At 41.5% G+C, this 20,639-nt stretch overlaps 1 protein-coding gene across 5 annotated transcripts; it reads right to left on the reverse strand.

Annotated features, from left to right (window-relative positions):
- Positions 1 to 4,783: 4,783 nt before the first annotated feature.
- LOC310745256 (uncharacterized protein) lies at positions 4,784 to 16,073 on the reverse strand. 5 transcript variants are annotated; one of them, XR_014540037.1, is made up of 4 exons: positions 14,655 to 15,021; positions 9,021 to 9,067; positions 7,925 to 7,985; positions 4,784 to 5,034 (listed from the first exon to the last, which is right to left on the reverse strand). XR_014540037.1 is itself a non-coding variant. In XM_083577460.1 (4 exons), exons 1-4 carry the CDS (start codon positions 15,338 to 15,340, stop codon positions 4,972 to 4,974), a joined length of 270 nt encoding a protein of 89 aa, XP_083433586.1. In that variant the 5' UTR covers positions 15,341 to 16,073; the 3' UTR covers positions 4,784 to 4,971. The 5 variants fall into 5 exon arrangements, 3 of the variants coding, with proteins under 3 accessions (XP_083433586.1, XP_083433585.1, XP_083433584.1); XR_014540038.1 differs by having other exon boundaries at positions 4,784 to 5,037; XM_083577460.1 differs by lacking the exon at positions 14,655 to 15,021 and adding an exon at positions 15,335 to 16,073 and having other exon boundaries at positions 4,784 to 5,037; positions 7,925 to 8,075.
- Between the last annotated feature and the right edge of the window lie 4,566 nt (positions 16,074 to 20,639).

The following is a 20,639-nucleotide window of genomic DNA, read 5'->3' on the forward strand; positions in this document are numbered from 1 at the left end:
TTTGTTTTGGGACCCTGGGAAATGTCCAGTCCTGCCACCCTCTGGAACTGACCCTAAAAACTGAGCCAAGAGGGCTGAAACCTTGTAATCTGCTGGATTCCAGAGTTCCTGAATAGTAGAAACATCTGTGCTCCAATAAGGTTTTAGGAAAGGGGAAGTCTTTTTGGTGCTGTAGCAAAAACACTATGCAAAGTGTTGTGGGGGGTGGGGGTGTGTGACTGTTGCTAAAGACAGCCCTGTGCACATTTCAAACATAGACTCTCTTATTTAGAAATATTGTTACATGCCACCCATAACAATATACTTTGGTTTTCATTGTATGAAAACACAATTTGATTTATAAAATATTTTGTAGGACAGATTTTGGAAGCATGTTCCTAGTTTCCAGGATCTGAAGTAAAGAATTAAATGTGGATTCATTCTCTGCTTGTGTGTGTGTTTTAGCGTGGTGACTGCCTAGGAATTTAATGTGCTTTACTCATAATAAAAGAATCTCTAGCATACTATTGGGCTATGAAGTATTTCAGTACTTGCCTGTAGGCCTATTCATTTTGAAGTCTAGTCACTCTTCTGCTCAGCTAACAACATTGTTTACCACAAAAGGTTCAGCAAAAACTATTGCTAAAATTACTCAGTGGTCAGTCATGTTTCTTCAAATTAATTTTCAGACTGAGTAAGCTGCCTGCTGTGAGAAGATTTGAACAAAATGTTGCAGAAAGTCTGTACTGCTTGACACATGTTTCTAAGGACCTTTTAATAAACAAATGATACATTAATGTATATTTTTCTTTATGTACCAAATGATTTAAAGTTACATACTTTGCTTCTTTTTACCTGGAGCTTGTTGCAATATTTTTAGCAAATATCTCTAGTGGATAAATTATTATGCAACTAGAAAGAGATAGCAGTAAAAGAAATTTGCCTCATGGTAAGTAATGCAAGCAGCTCTTTATTACAGAAGATGTTGTTATTAGCAAATCTTAACAATCCTATGAATATTTTTGACTGCCCCCTCTCTATGCAAAAGTAAGATATTCATTTTTATGGGTGAGTATACTGGACACAGCATCAGGGTTGAGATTGTTGTCGTCAGACCCACACAAAAAAGCAATGACTGGGTGCTCAGGCTTCTGTGTAATTGGGATAATTATTTCTGTGATATGCAACAATTATTCCAGTCTGCATTATATTGCTTACTGAGATGTCTGTGTTGTATGAATGGGGAACAGAATGCACAATTAGCCTAATTGCACCTAATATGCATCCAGTGGGCAACAATGATTGAGATCTGCATTGTGAAAATCATATACTGACTCCTGTGAACAATGTCCTGAACACTGTCATGGTGGGGAGATGAAGGTTTTTGACATTGTTAGGAAAAAGTCAATAGGTGCATATTAAATGCTACTAAATGCAAATTAGCTAATAGTTAATTAACTCCCCCCCCTTTTGAACTTACAAATGTGGTTAATGGGGCACCATATCACTGTTAAGAGAACAGCTTCTGTTCTGTATAAGTTGTTATAAGGTATGGTTCTGGTTAATATAAAGCAGTATGATCTTGTGCGTGCATTTATTACCAGCCTTATGAAAGATGGCGTGGAGTTCACAGGTTGGTACAGAACAGTCTGTATATGTAATAATATATCTTATAATATTCACGAATGTAAAAGAGTTGCCAGTTCTCCAGACAGGAGACTTTTAAGATCCCTAAATTAGATTCGTGTTCAACTTTATTTTTTTATTATTTGTATTTTCCTGTCTCTAGTGTGCTTTACTTCCAAAATTAGAGTTTAGTTTGCAAACCACTACACAAAAGACTTCTATATGCAAGCACTCCTCAGTTTCTCATACCCTGCCCATCACTCTGCTGTGAGCTCTGCTATAGACATCACAGACCCCAATCATCCTGACATTGTTTCCTCTGGCTGAGAGCTTGCTCACTCTCTGATGTGCTATAAAGGGAAATCAGTGGGTAGCCCTCTGTCATTGTCAGGGCTGGGTTGTAGGCAGCAGTCTGAGGGGAGCCAGGAACCAGTAGCTGTGTGGGATGGAGCCAGTAACCAAGACTGAAGAGTAAGTCGGAACCAAAGGACGAAACAGGAGGCAGGATCAAGAAAAGCAGCCCAGAATTCAGGGCTGAAGGACAGTCAAAGGATACAGGAATGCCACATAATCCAGGAAGAACTTGTTGACCAAGCAAAGCTTAACCGGAACAGGAAACCCTTTTATACTCCTCCTTGTCCAGGTGGATCCTAAAGTCAGTCAGAGTGGGTCCGAGGATCCTAAATTGCCTGGGTAGAAGCTGCAACATGCAATTCAGTAGCTCATCAACATGAGACCTAAAGATTCCTATTTTGAGCTCCAGCAGTTCATGAAGCTGGGTTGTCCAGAGCCCTGTACTGACTGTATTCAAGCAGTCTGTAACCATAAAAGTGCCAAGGCCAAGCTGTAATCTTGGATGGCTGTGCTGAAATCTGATATATTCTTTATAGTCAGTAGCTGAAGGGGAGAAGTATGATTTTAACATTCAACAAGCCAAAGGTGCTGCTCTGTTGGCCAGACAAAGGCAGGAGGCCAGATTCCTTCTATTTTTACCAGGCCTGACCAAACCAGAGAGACTTTGTACTGCCTATCAGGTGCAGCAACTAATCTTGAACATCCCTGTTCCCTTCAACACCTGGAGGAGGGCTCTGAGGCACAAGATTAGCAGAGCTTGGGCTAGGATGCAGCTTGAGATCCTGTGAGTCTCAAAATCCCTGACAATAAGAATACAGTATGTGCAAGCTGAGCTGTATTGATTGGAAAGCACGTTTGTCTTTAGGGACATTCCTCAACATATAGCACAATCTATGCAGATGCTTTTCAAGATAAAGGAGTCACCATGCACCTAGTTACTTGGATTCTCCTATATTGATAGAGTGATCTCCAGAGGCTGTGTAACGCAATATGCTTTGCGCAGTTTGTCCATACTTGTGAAGCTCATCTTCCTGCTGTAAGTGTGTTTAACTGAGGTGCTGGGAAATAAAGATGTTGATTTGTAAACTAAATCCAGATTTATTTATTTATTTAAAAAGCCAGTGTTGAAGTCCAGATATTGCTGGCTAAAATCAGTGTTTGTCCAAAATTTATAGAGCGGTTATCTCATAGCTTCATTAGCTATGATGGGCAAAAGAGAAGAACTAATTGGAGTGCATGAGCTCACTATGGTTTTCTTTAAGGTGACTCTTGTTTCATCCTCTAATATTGATAATACTTTTGCATTACTCGTTATGCCACCATACCATAGAAAAACCTGTGTTTTCCAGGATTTTAGCTCTATTTTATGTGCTGAAGTGCTGAAGTCTTAACAATAATTAATATATCATTTTATTTACTGGTTCCTTCTCTATCTTCTGGCAAAGGTACTGAGAGTGTACTGCAGCATAACAATTAAAGCAAGCCCAATCAATTTCAATTTTTAAAAAAGTTAGGGGTTCAGAAACATCCCAAAATTTTAACTCCAAAAGGGTTGGGCTTTTGTGAGCAGCCAGGTAGTCATGTGAGCTGGCCTTTAAGCATCTCACCCTTCCATTTCAGGTCATAATGTCCTCACCCTTCTTCCATATTACCTGATACACTGAGTGGTTCAATAACTTGTCCTTGAGTGATACTCAGCTTGACCATGTGAATCTTGGGGGTAAGAGTGAGGGAGACCCTGAAGGAGGCCTCAGATAAAGACTATGTACACTCTAATCTGTTTGCAACAGAAAAATATAGGGTTTTTTTCTGCCAATACGAAACTGTTCATGCTAGTTCTCAGAATGCTTTCAATCTAGATTGCTTCTAGATCTTGCCATCCACAAAGGGGTGTGTAGTTACTTGATACACATTTGGGGAAAAACCTCCCCTTTATTAGGTTATTCATGCTGTTTTGTCCCCATACATGAAGAAGGAAGTGTGAATTGCAATCTTGGTGTACACTCCCTCCCTCAGCATCACTGAGTTAGTGTGGATACACCTGGCCCCAATTGCCAGGGCCACTTAACATCACTTAACATTGTTTTCAAATGGACGCACTGCAGAGTAATGCAGACTTAACCTGCAATGAGTTTTTATTTTTGGAATGAAACCATTTTCTCAAGAAGTGCTTTTCAGGGGCAAAAAAGATGCAGTAAATTTAGATTGTGTGTGGACTACATTGGGGGGGGGGAGGAGTTATTCTCCATTGATTCTAGAACAAAATGTTGTGTCTGCACAGCCAAAGTAATGTGAAGCTAGTTAAATTCTGGCCAGGAAATTGTTTTCTATTACTGTCATTTAAGGGGGGGGGGGGATTCACTTTAAGAAAATTCAGTTGTTGTGAATGTAGTTTGCTTTACCAAGCTTTAACCAAATCCAGACTTTTGTGGGGACGAAAGAACTTGGCTTAACTCTTAATGAATAGCTGAAAAATCTTATGCATGTCCCCATCCCCCCCCCATCTGCCCTGGCATTGAGGCCCAGTGCAGAAAAGCTGAAATCCTGAACAGAAACCATTTCTTCCTGTCCCGTTCCATTAGAAAAGTAAATAAATGACACAAAGCTGTTTATTCTCACAAGACCTCCAGTCCATTCTGTTGTGCAAACGTGTTTGGATAACGCTGATGAGCTGTCTACAGGACTGACCCACTTTTCATCCTCCAGAAGTGGATAAATTAATATTGTGGGGTTTATAAAGGATAAAGTGCCAGAGAAACCCGATTGCTATTTTAAACATATGAAATTGCAAAAATTAGCAAATGATGACAATGGAAGCAATAACTCTGAATTGCAGCAAAACATTTTATATTTAGTCTCTTACTTGGTGGAGGGGGGGGGGACTCAGTTTGGTTAAACAAGTAACATTTTGATTTGGATTGAAAACTAACTTGATATATTATAAGTGGGAAAAATCATGACTTAAAAATAACAACCCAAACTTTGTAGCCTTCCTTCATTGGCATAATAACATCATCTCAGGGCCATATTCAATCTATTTGAAGGTCTTCTCTTTTTTTCTCCTGGAAGCAAATCCTGCTGGGAGTCAACAGAGACAACTTCCACTTAAATGCATTGATGCCTGAGTTAAACATCTTAAAGCATCCATGGTACAACAGTTTTTATCTATAGTTTATTTTTTAGCAAAGTTTACCCAATTATGAGTGGAGAATTATTCTGCATTTTAAAAGCCTTTGGCAAAATATTTTATAAACTGCTATTACTTTTGTTAGGTTTGTTGAGTAGAAAAGGAGTACAATCTAATAATTTACTTTCTTACTGAAACTCAGGCAATGCAAATGAGAGCAGTAGGATTTTTGTCAGATTTGAAAATCTCAAAGGACACCCTGTTCCCTTTTTATGTATTGCCCCCATTACACCCAGTTGGCATCCTGTTCATGCTATCAGTTTTAATCAATACATATAAGGTATGCTAAAAAAACACAAACATTGTAATTGATGGGTGCAAGGAGATTTTCACAGCAGCAGCAAGAAACACATAAAATGTAACCCATGGAAATTTAGGGTGGTGCTGTGGGTAAAACCTCAGTGCCTAGGACTTGCCGATCGTATGGTCGGTGGTTCGAATCCCTGTGGCGGGGTGAGCTCCCGTCGTTCGGTCCCAGCTCCTGCCCACCTAGCAGTTTGAAAGCACTCTTAAGTGCAAGTAGATAAATAGGTACCGCTTTATAGCGGGAAGGTAAACGGTGTTTCCGTGTGCTGTGCTGGTGCTGGCTTGCCAGCTGCAGCTTCGTCACGCTAGCCACGTGACCCGGAAGTGTCTTCGGACAGCGCCGGCTCACGGCCTCTAGAGCGAGATGAGCACGCAACCCTAGAGTCGAACACAACTGGCCCGTACGGGCAGGGGTACCTTTACCTTTACCTTTAAATCCATTGAAGTGGGACGTGGGTGGCGCTGTGGATTAAATCACAGAACCTAGGGCTTGCCGATCAGAAGATCAGCGGTTCAAATCCCCGCGATGGGGTGAGCTCCCGTTGCTCAGTCCCTGCTCCTGCCAACTTAGCAATTCAAAAGCACATCAAAGTGCAAGTAGATAAATAGGTACTGCTCTGGTGGGAAAGTAAACAGCATTTCCGTGCACTGCTCTGGTTCGGCAGAAGCGGCTTTGTCATGCTGGCCACATGACCCAGAAGCCGGCTCCCTTGGCCAATAAAGCGAGATGAGCGCCGCAACCCCGGAGTCGTGTGTGACTGGACCTAATGGTCAGGGGTCCCTTTACCTTTACCTAAATCCATTGAAATATGTGGGACCTGGTGGTTATTTCCATATTACTTCACTGAGACTTTTCAAGCACGCTTACCTTTCTCCAGATTGCATCCACAGTATGTAAATCTTCAACAATATTTAGTTGAAAGCAACCTCAACTGAAATCACTGGGGCCTATTTCCAAGTAGGCATGTTCAATTTAGGGTAGCAAAATACACAAGGTGGAGGGCAACAGGTACAAAGAGGAGTGTTTTGCCTACACAGGCCTTTTAGGTGACTTCCAGATGTTCTGTTTATTGAGCTTTCATCCTGATTTGTTTGCAGGGAGGTTATATGAAATTGCATCAAGCAATTGTTACCCCCCTCCTTTTTACAATGCATTTGGAGGGGGGTAACAATTGCTTGATGCAATTTCATATAACCTCCCTGCAAACAAATCAGGTTGAATGCTCAATAAACAGAACATCTGGAAGGGGAGGGGGTTTGTTGGGAAAGAGTACCAGAAGAACTTTTATTACACAAACTGAATTTGCTAGCATGTGATGGAATCCCCCTGAAAACAGCGTCAGTTACTAGGTCTACCAGTTGAAAAATGGCAGGAAAAAAAGGTAAGGTTAAGTACTTAATTTCCAGTCTCTTCACTGTTCACTGTCCTTGCCTATGAAAGTTTACACCCCAATTATTTGTTACAGCCAGTTTAGATGAAATATTAATTGTGCGAGTGCCATCAATGTGTGTGTTTTTTGTTCTGTTAATAATGGTCTCCCTTTTCTTGCCATGGCCCAAACAAAAATGTTCTCTCTAAAGCTGCTATTTGCATTTCAAGGGAATTTCCCACTGGTGTCAAGACAGAATTTTCGTTGATGGTATTGTCTCTCCATCCCAACATTGGAAAAGCTTCCTCTTAAGTACTATGTAGCTCAGGGGTCCCCAAACTAAGGACCACGGGCCGGATAAGGCCCGAGGGACTCATATATCCAGCCCACGGCGACCCCCGCCTCTGCCGCCCTCTCTTACCGGCACTGCACTGCACGGCTGCCCACTTCTGGGTCAGAAGAGCACCAGAAATAGCCTGTGCTATTTCCGGTGCACATCCAGGTTGGAGGAGGCCCGTGCACATGCGCACAAGCTATTTCCGGTGCTCCTCTGACCTGGAAGTGTGCTGGAAATAGCGTGTGTGCATGCGTATGGGCACGTGCTCCCCCACCCTCTGGCCCGCCGTGTGATCGGCACTGGAGACACCGGCTGAAGACACGGTAAGTTTGCTGACCCCTGATGTAGCTAAATGGTAGAGCATCTCCTTTGCTTGCAGAAGGTCCCAGGTTCAATCCCTGGCATCTCCAAGTAGGTTTGGGAAAGACCCCTGCATAAATCCCTGAAGAGCCAATGCCAGTGCGTGTAGATAGTGCTGCATTAGATAGACCAGTGGTCTGATTCAGTTTAAGGCAGCTTCCAATGTACTTACATAACAAAAAAGTGCATATTAATTACACCCATGCAATTGAAGTTGCATGGTCCTAATGAGTCGTAGAGTGTAGACCAGTCAGAGATGATCACTCAGCCCTGTGCTATTGTTTGTATGTATGTATGTATGTATGTTGTATGTATTTATGTATGTTTGTATGTATACTGCCTTTCAACTGAAGATCACAGGGTGGTTCACAACATAAAAACAAAAAATACATAATAATGACTTACTTTCAGGTACTCAGGTTCCAGGACAAATGAGCACCTTGGGTGACACTGACAGCCAAGACATCTGGAAGGCTCAAAGGAAAGGTTTGGTGCCTCCCTCACTGATGTTTCCAAAACCAGGAGAAAGTTGCAGATCTGAGAATCTTTATACCAGCTGATAATGCCAAAATGTTCTTTGTGTCAGATGAATATTTTTATCTCTAATATTATTATTACTATTATTATTATTTATTAAACATATTATTTGCTTTTTTCTATGACAACTCAAAGTGACTTACAATACAGCTAAGGTGAAGCTCATCAAAAACTTGTTTGGCAGCTTTCAGCAGAAGTCAGTTATGGACACACTGATTGGTCCTGTGACATCACAAAACCATCTCCCTTTCATTGCTGATGCAGTGCTATACCTTAAAAAACAAACAAACTACTATTGTGCTTCTTAAGACAAAATACATGGACAAGTATATATTTACTAATCTAAATCTACAGACCAAACTTTAAAAATAAAATAGGTGAGGTGAGGTGAGATGGGTGGAATGAGGAGTAAAACTGATGGCGAATGGATCAGAATGAGAATCTTTGGTGTCTATGTCTGCCTCTTTTGCAGAAAAGGCAAATGGAAGCCACTCACCAACAGCAGAAAAGAATGTGGATTATATCCAATGTTAACGCTACTCAGGGTAGACCCTTTGAAATTCATAGACATGACTATCTTAGATGCATTAATTTAAACGGATCTACTTTCGATAAGACTAGCACCTGAATGTTTGCACCTGAGTGTTTCCATAAATCCTTTTTTGAACAGTTGATCAGTTATTTAAACAGCACAGAAGCTGGTTTAAAAGCAGCATCTTTCTCAGAGAGCACAAACTGCCAGAGTCCCAAAATGATGTCACCCTGCTTGGATTAGTCACTGCCTGCAGCAAGCTCAGAAGTGCCAACTGCTATTAAGAATATTGGGTTGACCCTCTTTTCCATCCTTATGCTAGCAAGATTGTCATTGAAAACAATGGGAGTTCTGAGGGTGGGGGGAGAACAGAAGGAATAGTCTCTTTATTTTAAATAACTGTCACTGTGGCTTCTATGAATAGCAGCTTACCTTTCACTTCTCAAGGCTAGCCATTGATAACTTCCAGGTGTTACAGTCTGCAGTGGCAAAAAAGAAAAAGAAAAAGAAAATAATTGAGTAACTGGGTACAGAGGCAGGGGATGGGGAGAATACATCAAATGTGCTGCCTTCCAGAAGTTATCGATGTACAACTCCAAATCAGCCCCAGGCATCATGACCAATGGTCAGGGGTGATGGGAGTTGTAGTCAAATAACATCTGGAGGGCACTACGTTGGCCATCCCTGTCATGGAGTCATCCGTCTGACACATACCAGTCAAACTTTTTCTTCCTGTACTTGCTACTTTTTATCCAACATGGGCCTTTATTTTCCTGCCTGTGTTATTTAGATTGCAAGCAGGGTGCAGTACAGAGACTTGCAGACTCCTGGTACAGTACTGAATAAATGTTTAAGAACAGCAGCAAAACACTGATTGGGGCAGGTATACCAGGCTAGAAAGCGATGAAGATGCTGTTTGTTTAAAGACACAGTTTTGTGCCTTAGGCGTGTTCCAGTCAAAAACCCACTGAATGTTGCTCGAATGACAAACATCACTGAAGTGAATGTGGCTGCAACAGGAGCAGGGCTTAGCAGCTGGAAATCAAAATGAAGGTGAATTCTAATGGTTATTTTTCACTGTAACATATTGCAGCCCCGGATGATACCAATATCAGATATCTTCCATCCATGTGTGTTGACCGAGACTAGTTGTCCCAAGGTAGAAGAAGATAAGCTGTAGCTGTCTGAATCTGCTGTTAGCTGCAAAACATGGGATTTGGCTTTTTAAAAGGAAAATGAGACATTTCTTCACAGTTTTTTGGAGTAAAAAATGGGCAGGAGAAAACAATGAAAGAGCATGGTAATCAGGCCCCATTATATCATATAAAAGTTAGCAAACAAGGAAAGGGGGAAAGGTGTTTAAAAAACAACAACAGGAAAGCTAGAGCCATTCACTGTGTATATTTGAAAGAGTTTCAGTGTATCTGGAAAGTAACAGAATTTCTATATCAAACAGTCTAGTTTTTGAAACTGATGCCTGAATATTTTCTGCCATAATAGCACCTGTGCAAGGCCTTTGCCTTGGGCAGGCTTAGCCAACCACCCCTTTGTGATCCGTTGTTGTAGCCCAAGGTCTCTTGATACAATGGGAATTGTGCAATGCAGATGGAAACCGGACTGAAGGTTTTCAGCTAGAAGTCAGGTGCCTTCAGCAAGAGCAAGAAAAAGGCAGGGTAGCTGGAGCATTTTGCAGCACAGCAGTTCATGTTTACAGAGACTTGAATGTGAGCAACAGTTCAAGATTAAGGTCGGGACCACTCAGCAAGCTCACAACCTGTCCATTTTTCTAACACTATTATAACAGTTTTCCATAATTGCCTAAAACACATTTTTTTTGTTTGCTTTCTTTTCTTTTTTTCTAAAGAATGGGGTAGCTTTTGCATTATTTCCTGCAAACATGATCAGCTAGTTTTAAAAGAGGAAGAAAGGGGAAGTCATCCTTATCTCATTTACGGTACATGGATGTGAGTTTCTGTTCACCCCACCCCCACCCCGGCCCACTTACTTGAAATTAAATTCTCAGGAGAAATGTACTCCTTGATATAAGAGGAAATAATTTCTGGACAATAGCAGGGAATATAACTAAGGCTCTTCCAGACATTTTCTAATGTGAAGAATATACATTCAATTACACAAGAAATGTCTCGTGTGTTATACTTTCTTTGCTGTTGTATGGGGATAGAGAGTGTTCTGTTCCATAGGCAAGGCGTATAATTTGCAAGGGTTTTGAGTTCTGACCAGTTTACAGTATGTTAGATTCAGACTGTATGATCTCAACAGGAGAGCACAGAAAGGGAACAGACACAGAGGATCAGAAGCAGTCAGGGAACATTAACTGCATACATGCATAATTATTACTACAGTGACCTGATGGAAATTCTGCAAGGATTTCAGAAATACTTCTCATAACATTAACTCTAGCTGTGTGACTGCTCAGCTGTAATATGAGGTATATAAAGAATCAAATCCTTTTATTTTCTCGTGTGTGTGTGTGTGTGTGCGTGTGTGTAGCACACTTCCCACAACTAATATGAAAATTAAATACAAACAAATGACCATTTATTTCTAGAGGAACATTACCAAACCTTGACAAACTGTAAAGCTATATAAAATTCAACACAACATTTTTATATCAGCTGAAACATAGAAGCGGCACGACCACAAAAGAATGCAATATTAAACTGTTTTGATTACTCCCTGTTCTGTTCTTTGTGTATATTTTAATTTGTCCTAATAGAAAAGTGTTTATTCACCAGGACTAAACATTCAGGCACTTCATGCATACCATAGTCTATGTATCATGGTGTATATTTTGACCAATTAAACAATTACATGACAATTTAGTGCTGCTGATGGATCAGATCAAAGCATTAAATGTGTGAAGTGTCTACAGATGCTAATATTAATAAATCACAATCCACTTGTCCATAGCTTTATGCTAGCCTGCCTCCACATAAGGTCAAACTAAAAAAGTTTTCTGACAAGTGCTGCATGTTTCCTTCTTTCTGTCTTGTTTCTGCGGCTGAATTTAGGCTAAGCTAAATGTTTAACAGAAGCAATGCAGAAAACCAAACAAAAAAGAAATCTACTAATTTAGCTTTAAAATAAAAGTTAAAGTGACAGAAGTGCCTTTAAATTGTGCAATAATCCTTCCAGTCCTTTTGCATCCCAAAAGACTACAAATGTGACCAGACACTGCAAAATGGCAAGTTGTTTATCAGTAGTCTGTGTTCCAAAGCGACACCTGTAAATTCCTTCTCTTTTTGCATCAGCAGAATTAAGATATCTATAAAAAACCCTCCAAGCCACTTTTCTGCATATTAATGCATAAATATGCATAGCAAAATGACCTGTCCCTCACCTTGAAGATGAGATACATTGCATCAGATTCTTCCCTGCCAATCTAGCTACTTTCTGTAGGATGTAGGAAATCTCTGCTTCATACCAACAGGGAATTATACCAGGGTGTTTGTTTTGTTGTTTTACAGTTAAAACATGGGCATTTAAGCCTTTGCTATCTCTTAGGCATTCCACTCACTTCAAGGATGCAGTGAAACAACAGCAATTTTCTAATGCGTATAAGATGTACGTAAATGTGATTAGCTCCTCCCTATGTAGCTTCTTGAAAGTTAATTGTTTCTTTTATACCCATAAATGACTTTGGGAACCGTCTCTCACACAGTGATTCTGCTGTACACACATACTATTACTTGAAAATAAAACAAATATATTATTTAATTGAAAATACTTCCATTTACGACAGATTTGTTTAGAATTAACATGCCAGCCTACAGTCCCAAGGGTATAGAAACACCCCAGGCAGTGGGGCAGCTAGGGCTGAGCCCCTGAGCCAAATTCCACAGCCCCTAGAACACTAGGTGCCCCCAAATAACCTTGTAGAGTGCAGTGCACAGGGCCCACGGCAACACCTGGATTAGCATTCTGGGGCCCACTGGGACTGATGCTGGTCACTGCAGCTTCCTTCCTTCCTTCTTAAGTTTTAAAAATATTTTATAAGGCAACCAGCCAGGCATGTACATGGTTACAGAGACTTTAAATAGATTATCCCTTTTTAAAAGAACAAAATGGTGCTTATTCCTCAGCACATGTGCAGCAGAAGCAAACTCCATTTTACTCCAATAGTCATGATGGTGCTATGATTTAAGGAATGTAGGAGCAGTTGGATAGCATGGAATGGTGGCAAGAGGGGGAGAAGGGGAATGTTAATGGTGGGCTTTACAACTGAAGTCAGAAGTCATACATATGGCTATCTAAAGCCCCTACCTGATGAAAAACCATTATCGTATTGGCCTGAATATAAGCCACACTTTCCCCCCAAATTCCGACCGTGAGTGCGACTTATATTCGCGACCTTACTAAAATTATCCAGTATGAAGCCAGGAGCGCAGGGCAAACAGCACCAGGAACGTGACAAAGCGGCTCCTGCCTCGCTCATAGTCCCCCATCTATGAGATATGAGACGTGCCCATTATTGGCAGTTTCCAAACACAATTGAATACATTTTTGTTTCAACAGCCTTTCCTAGCTGAACGAGTGGGTTTCTGACATGGGTGTTTATTTTGTTTTTTAGACATATTTACGTTTGTGGTTATAAAAATGTTTTCATTGTATACTGCTTTGAGGTGTGGAAGGCTAATAATACTAATACTAATACTAATACTAATACTAATAATAATAATAATAATAATATACACATTTCATTGAGTGTGAGGCCAATTTAATTTAATAGGACTTCTGTCTAGACATGGATAGGGTTGTGCTGAAAGAAGTCTTGAATAAACTATGTCAGTCTCTGATATTATCTGTAAAATGGGAATAGCAGTGACCTTCTTTATGATATCATTGTATGGACAAACAAAAGACAACAACAGATTACAAAGTTGGGTATTTTGTTTTATAGCTAGAACCTGGTTCTAAGATTATAATCCAAGAGTTCCAGGTATCCTCTCTATTCTCCCAGTTTATATAATAAATAACTTCTTGAAGATCCAAAGTGGTGACTGGATTCTGTCATCAGAAAGATATGTGGGTGAGTAAGAATTTCTGTGTATCTTGTAAAACAGCTCGGCACTTGTACGTGCATGTGTAGAACTGCAAATGATTTTATGAGATTCTTGGGAATGTGTGCCTGCTTATCTAAGAGGGGAAAGCGAACTACGAAGAAATATCTGTCTCCTGACTTCAGTCTTGCCTGCCAAGCTTTAAATGTTCCTTTGTGTAGGTTTTCTTTCTTTCTGAAGTGTATGCTGTCTCATCTCCTTCAGTAAAACTGTTAAGCATTGGAGCACACTTCCAAATAACTGTATCATGAAGAGGAACCGAAGAGGAGAATGTATCCTGTACTGTGAACCAAATGCACAGGGCAGGGATGAGGAACCTAAGACCCAGCTCCCAATCAGCCCAAATGAGCAGGGCCAATGGTCAGGGATGATGGGAGTTGTAGTTCAAAACATTTGGAGGGCACTACGTTGGCTACGTCTGGTCTAAAATCTAGTCAAATATGGCCAAATAATACCTTCAAGGAATTCACTGGACATACCCACCCCAGGTTGATTATCCTGATAGCTGGATCAAGATCACCCAGTGATTCTGTTGCACAGCAGCAGAATACAGGAACAAGCGTAAGCCTGACAAGATTGTGCACACAGCCCATTTACAGTGCCTAGTAACACTGCACCAAAGAAGTAATGTCCTGCAAAGCAAAAGGTGTAGAAAGGGGGCTAAGGACCTAGTAAATACATGATGCTTTAAATATAAAGCATGTTGTGAGTGATTATCCTCAAACAGGTGCAGGAAGGGGAGGTTTAAGCCTTCACTCACCAAACTTCATATCTGTGAAAATTGTTGTGGAGGTGGTGGTGGTGGGGGAGTGATTAACAAAATAAATCCTCCTGGCAAACGGGGAATATCCCCTTTCCACAGGGGGCTGGTCCACTGTCCCTCAGACCTTGTGGGAGGCTGGACTATATTTTTTGGGGAGGAATCCCCCCTACAACTCTCCCCTCCCTTCTCCACAGCACCAGACGAGCCCCGGTGGCTGCTTACCTGTGCCTTGTGAGCGGCAGGGGCTGGTGGTGGTGGAGGGACCTTGAGCGGCATGAAAGGGCTGGCTCCGGAGAGGGGTTGCTTAAAAAGGCGCTCTGTCAACAAAGCCCGGCCCCCTTCCTCCTCTAGGCAGGGCAGGGAGAAGCCAGGAGGAGGGAGAGAGGAGGCAGCGCCGCGGAGTGTGTGTATGTGTGCGGGGAATGGTGCAGCCCAAACTATCAAAATCCCCACGCCGATCCACGCAGCGATTTCCGGACTGTCCATGGGCCGGATCCAGAAGGCAATTGGGCGAGATCCAGCCCCCGGGCCTTAGTTTGCCGACCCATGCCCTTACTCATATTTAGGACATTCCACAACTTTCCTCAGCAGAGTTTCTTTCTTTCTTTCTTTTTAGAAAAAAAGTGGCTCACATAAATGTAAACTAAGCTTTAGTAATAAAGAAAACGGTAACAAAATAACATAATGAGGGAAACTAAATACAACAGCATGAGGCAAGTCTGAGGCAAGAAAAGAAGAGGAGACAGTTGGTCCCTCTTAACTGAAACTTAACGGAACACACTGAAGGGAGGGGCTGATTCCGGAGCGTAACAAACAAGCCCCGCCCACCAGATACCAAACATTCTGCTGATCAAATTAGGCCCCAGTGTTTTTCTTACAGGTTTAAGCCTTCACTCACCAACCTTCATATCGGTCAAAATCCCTCCACATGGCAATTAGCATTGAGGGGGAAATTCCAACAGATGCCCATGGGTTCTGTTTTATAAATGCTGGTGGTACAGTGAAACCAAAGTGTTGCCCTCCATTGATCTCTGAAACTAAGCCTAAGGAAAGGAAATGGCCAAACTCCAGAGCAGTCAGATATCAGTGCAATCCGGAAACACAGGATCTAAAGGACAAGCTGAAGGCAATCACAGAAAGACCTATCAAGTGCAGGCTTGCTCTTGTAGCAGGGTGATGAGACAAAGACAGGGTCAAAAACAGCAAAGCAGTCCAAGAGCAGGCTGAATGCTTCTCAGCAAAGTCTTTGCAGGGAGTTGAGGTAGGGTCAGCCCACTCATGAGGCAAGTTGAGGCAACTGCCTTGGGCACCAGGATCCACAAGGGCAGAAAAGTCGGCCTCCAAGGAAAACACTGCCTGCTACTGCTGCAACGACAGCGCCAGCTGCAGTGTACTGTACTCCATGGAGGCTAGATCTGCCACCTCCTTGGCAGCCCCCGCCATACTGCCTCTACAGTGGTCTCTCCCAAAAAGGAGGAGCTGCTGGTCTCCTCTCCACCCCCAAGGATGAAATGATGGGGGCTATCCTCTGGGGTCTCCTGGGCACTGCACCCACTTGATGTAATTCAGGGTGGGCCCTTTCTCCCACCCACGATGGCTTTTGATTCCCACTTCAACCATCAGGCAAGGTTGATTTGACCCCACCATCCTTGTTCCCAATATAGATATTTAGCCCCCTTGTTCGCAATGTAGATATTCGCTCACTCCTTTCCACCATTTTGTGGTTTACCTCAGGTGCCAAAAGGTCTTGGGCCAGCCCTGGGTCCAGTCAGAGTGGGGAGATGGCTCAAGAAGCTGTGTTGCTAAAGAGCTGCATTATTCCAGCAACTAAATCTTCAGTTGAGAGCTTATGTTGTCTGCACAGCTGCAGCAGGTTAGCTCATCCTTCAAGGTTCCCTGCTTCTGAGACATCCTCTTTTTTCCTGAGGAGGTCCCTAATTCTGGTTCTTCTGATCTTAGAAGCATGTGTTCTCTTGATGGGTGGCTGTCTGTGCCTGCATCTTCTAATGCTCGGCATTTCCTGTGCCTGGGAGGTAGTTCAACCTTCTTTTATGCTACAGGCAAGGCAGCTGCTGCAGGTGAGTTAGAAACTGTGACATCACTTCTCTGAAGATGCTTTAGGTGTTTTTGGTAGAGCCAGAGTCAGGAGACCCATAACTTCTTCAGACTTCATCTGATGAGGAATTGGACTGTGTCAGGTATGACTGATATACAGATAGTGTCATTATATGGTTTACTCACTAGGTGGTAGGGGGCTTAGTTTTAACTGCATAGAATGAGGGGTTTGCTATGCTATGTGCTTCTCTTTAAAGAGCGGCAATAAACTTAGCTTCTAGCTACCTGTCTTGGTGTGTCCTCTAACTCTTCGATGGCACATACTCTTTCTGACACTTCTGTTATGTGTCTTTCTTAATCTGCTTTTCAACGTTTAAGCAAAAACAATTAATCTGGACAGACAGTAAATTGATTACAATTCATAGCAGCTACCTTAAAATAAATAAAGCGAAAATAGAAAAAGTTTTGCCTGCTTTCCTTTTGGAAGCCATTGGTTTAATCTGAGTTTTGCCTCAGCTGGATGGCTCAGTTGGTTAGAGCATGATGCTGATGACACCAAGGTCGCAGGTTTGGTCCGGCGAAATATTCCTGCTTTGCAGGGAGTTGGACTAGATGATCCTCAGGGTCCCTTCCAACTCTATGATTCTATGATTATAGAGCAGCCTGCTTACCTTTCATACCTTCAGCAAGGATGGAATACTTGCTTGTAACTAAAAGGGAAAATATGAGATATTAAAACAGCATTTTGTATTAGAAAATATTAAAAAGCAATAGTACTATTACCATATATAAACTGTAATATTATCCTTCCAGAGCAAAATGATTTGTGATAAGGAACATAAGCACAAAGTAAAGGAACACTTTATATTCTAAATAGCATTAATACCGAGATGATGCAAGTAGTGAGGTTGTCTAATTTAATTTTGCTGACAGAAGATGTATAATGAGAATGTATGGAATATGGAGATTAAACCTATTGTCTTGTAAGCAAAGCTAATGCCTTAGAATTGCACAGCAGCAAACCTGTGATTGGATTGTGAACCTCTTTCTTCCATAAGCAACATTCATCTTGCATACTAGTGATGTTAATACTGCTTACCTTATAAAGAGACAAATATATTTTCTTTTCTATTAAAAATGTGAACAGGGGTTCTTTAAAAAACAGAATAGAGACTCGTCCATTCATCCCATTAAATAATTTACCCATTAAATAATTTGTGAGAGATGGCAATATAAGTCTTCTTTCTAGGCCCTGTGCTTTTCTGGATATCTCCATTCCATCCTTTAGCTCTGTTCTCCTCCCTGCCCATTCAGAATGATCTCCTGTTTCTGCTAGTTTGTTGCTAGGTGAATGAGGGACAGCAGAGACTGTGGCGTCTTTATGATATATGGTTTATATACACACATATATAACCTGAGCCTATGATGGACAGGCTCACAGCATTAACACCCCAGGTCTTGCTTCTCCCATAGTCTCAGCCTTGGCTTAAAGCAGAAATCAAGCATGGGTCTCTCTCTCTGGATTCTGCAAACAGCCTGCTTCTAGCTCTGCGCGCTCTCTCTCTCTCTCTCTCTCTCTCTCTCTCTCTCTCTCTCGTTCTCTCTCTCTCTCTCTCTCTCTCACACACACACACACACACACACACAGACAGAGCATAGGAAAGGAAGTTGCTTTGTGCCAGAGGGAAAATGGGTGGGCCCTCTCCCTCACCTGGATGGTAGTGAGAAAAACAAAAGCCTCCCCCCCCTCTCTCACACAGAGGCTTTTGTTTTTCTCACTACCACCCAGGTGAGGGAGAGGGCCCACCCATTTCCCCTCTGGCACAAAGCAACTTTTCTATACTAATAACAACCCATAGGGCCATTAACTCACCAAGAAACTTGCCTGGCTCCTTCAGAAATGGAATCCCCCAAACTCTCAACAATATCAATGTAGGAGATTCATCGTGTAGATGTGGCCCTTTTGGATTTTTGCAGTGTTTCATCATCCATCACTCTTATCTTCATGCTTACCCATTCCTCTTATCATCCTGTTTCTATCCATGTATCTTTTCTCCTGACTGAAATATGTCTTAGTCAATGTCCATGACTGTTATTACTCCATGTTTACTCTGTGCTACACTGATGCCAGGTGTGCTCTAGGACATTGCTGTTCAGATCCCTTACTTGAGGGAGTCAACATCATATCACCTGTGTGATTTGGAACTAGCCTGCAACCTGATGCAGTCAAGTGACTTCAAAATTCCCATACTTCCCCATCTATACCATTGTCTCCTGCCCTGTTTTCTAAAGCAGAGAATAGTCTGAAGGAACATGACGTGCTTCTACTGCTAAAACGAACCAGATCTAGTCCTACAAGCTCTCAGGATGGGAGACTGCCTGTGAACCATAAATAAGGAACTTTCAGCTCCTCAGGGGAAGAAAGTAAATAAATCATGACGCTTTCTCCAGTCTGATCATGCTATAGTTTTTTGCTCAAAGGGCAAAATACATTTTGGGCTGCATCTAATATTAGTCATAACCAGAGTAGACCCACTGAAGTTAATAAACATGACTAACTTAATATCAGTGGTTCTACTCTTGAGCAATCCTAAGTTGGATACAGCCCTTAAAGTTTGTTTATGTTATGTTGGCCTGTGCATCAGTGGGTATTTTATTATGTAAAGCTATCCTGCTGAAGAAATTGTAGTATATTTTCTTGAGTTCTTCTTCACTTTCTGAAGTCCAGTCATGTATTCCCTCCCTCCTATGTGGAGGTGGTGGTGATGAGGGAAAGAAATACTCCTTACTTTTGTTTTTTCATGCTCACTTGGCAGAGGTTTTCCATTTCCTGCTCATCAGGTCTTTCACCAAAATGGTCAAAGGCTTTTCACACTTCATACAATTGTTAAATTAAAGAAAGAAAAAAGAAACGGCAGGCACATTTAGCGGGAACATTAAAGTAATCTTGCTGGTTGAATATCATATTTTAGGAAAGAAGTAAAAACATACATTTTGCATGAAATCAGAAACATGTGGTAATAAAAGAGAAGATGAAATGTACCCAGTTTAAATGTACATATGAAAAGATCTGGTAACATTATGCAGAGTGAGGAAACAAATACTTGGTATATGGCTGAACAGTCTGTGGAAAGATCAAATGAGAGGCCCTGCATGGATCAAAGTGGCAGAAGGCATAGCCTAATCTATATCTAACACTCACCTCGCTTTAACAAACTGGCCATGATGTGATGCAGACTTATCTGAACTTCTAGGCTCTGCCATCTGTAAGAAGATACATACTGCAAATTATAAGTTATAAATATCAGGTTTTGGTGCCCCAGAGCATGCAAGCTTTCTTTAATTGGTTCTGCAAATTATAGAAGCTTTCTAACAATCTCTTCTGTTCATGATGCACATGCAGTAATGCCCCAATGCAAGGGGAAAGACTAAAAAGAAATGGCCTAATGTATGCATCTCTCTCTCTCTCTCTCTCTCTCTTTCACACACACACACAATTTCTCTCTGAACAGACACAGACCTTTTCCTCTAAAGCAGACAGTTGCATTGACAATGTGTTTGTCAAAAGTAACAGACATTGAGCTGGTGAAAAGTCTTGTAGTATGCAAATAATCATGCAACTGCAAGATACTGGAAATTGTAGGAGATGCTGGATAAAACAGGAAGTCACGAGGGATTGGCCTGTGAGAACAAAAAAACAAAAATCAGCATATGGCCAACTCTGGTGGTAAACAATGAGTATTTATAAACAACTTCTGAAAGCCAAGGGTAGGTAAGATTCTGTGGTGTGTTATCTTGGAACCAAGTTAAGGCATTTGTAACTTCATAAGAAAATGGGACTGACAGAAGGGTCTAAGGTCACTTCCAGATGACCTTTTTCTTAAGCAGCCATCTGGATCTGTTTGCTGTGCTATTAGACAACATCACAGCATGCAGTTGTTATCCACCACTTTCCAGTGTATTTTGCTATCGTTTTCCATACTGCAAAACTCCACTTTAACTGTGCAACCTAAATTTGCCAGTATGCGAATGAATCTCACCTGCAAATAGCAAAAGTGAGAAAATGCCCCAAGACTATTGTTTTTGCCGCTGTTTGATTTTGTACAACAGAAGAGAGATGCAGTTGTTGGATGCAATGGAATAGTAAGGGAA

Source organism: Podarcis filfolensis, assembly GCF_964270895.1.
Source record: "Podarcis filfolensis genome assembly, chromosome: 11".
Classification (NCBI taxonomy): Eukaryota; Metazoa; Chordata; class Lepidosauria; order Squamata; family Lacertidae; genus Podarcis; species Podarcis filfolensis.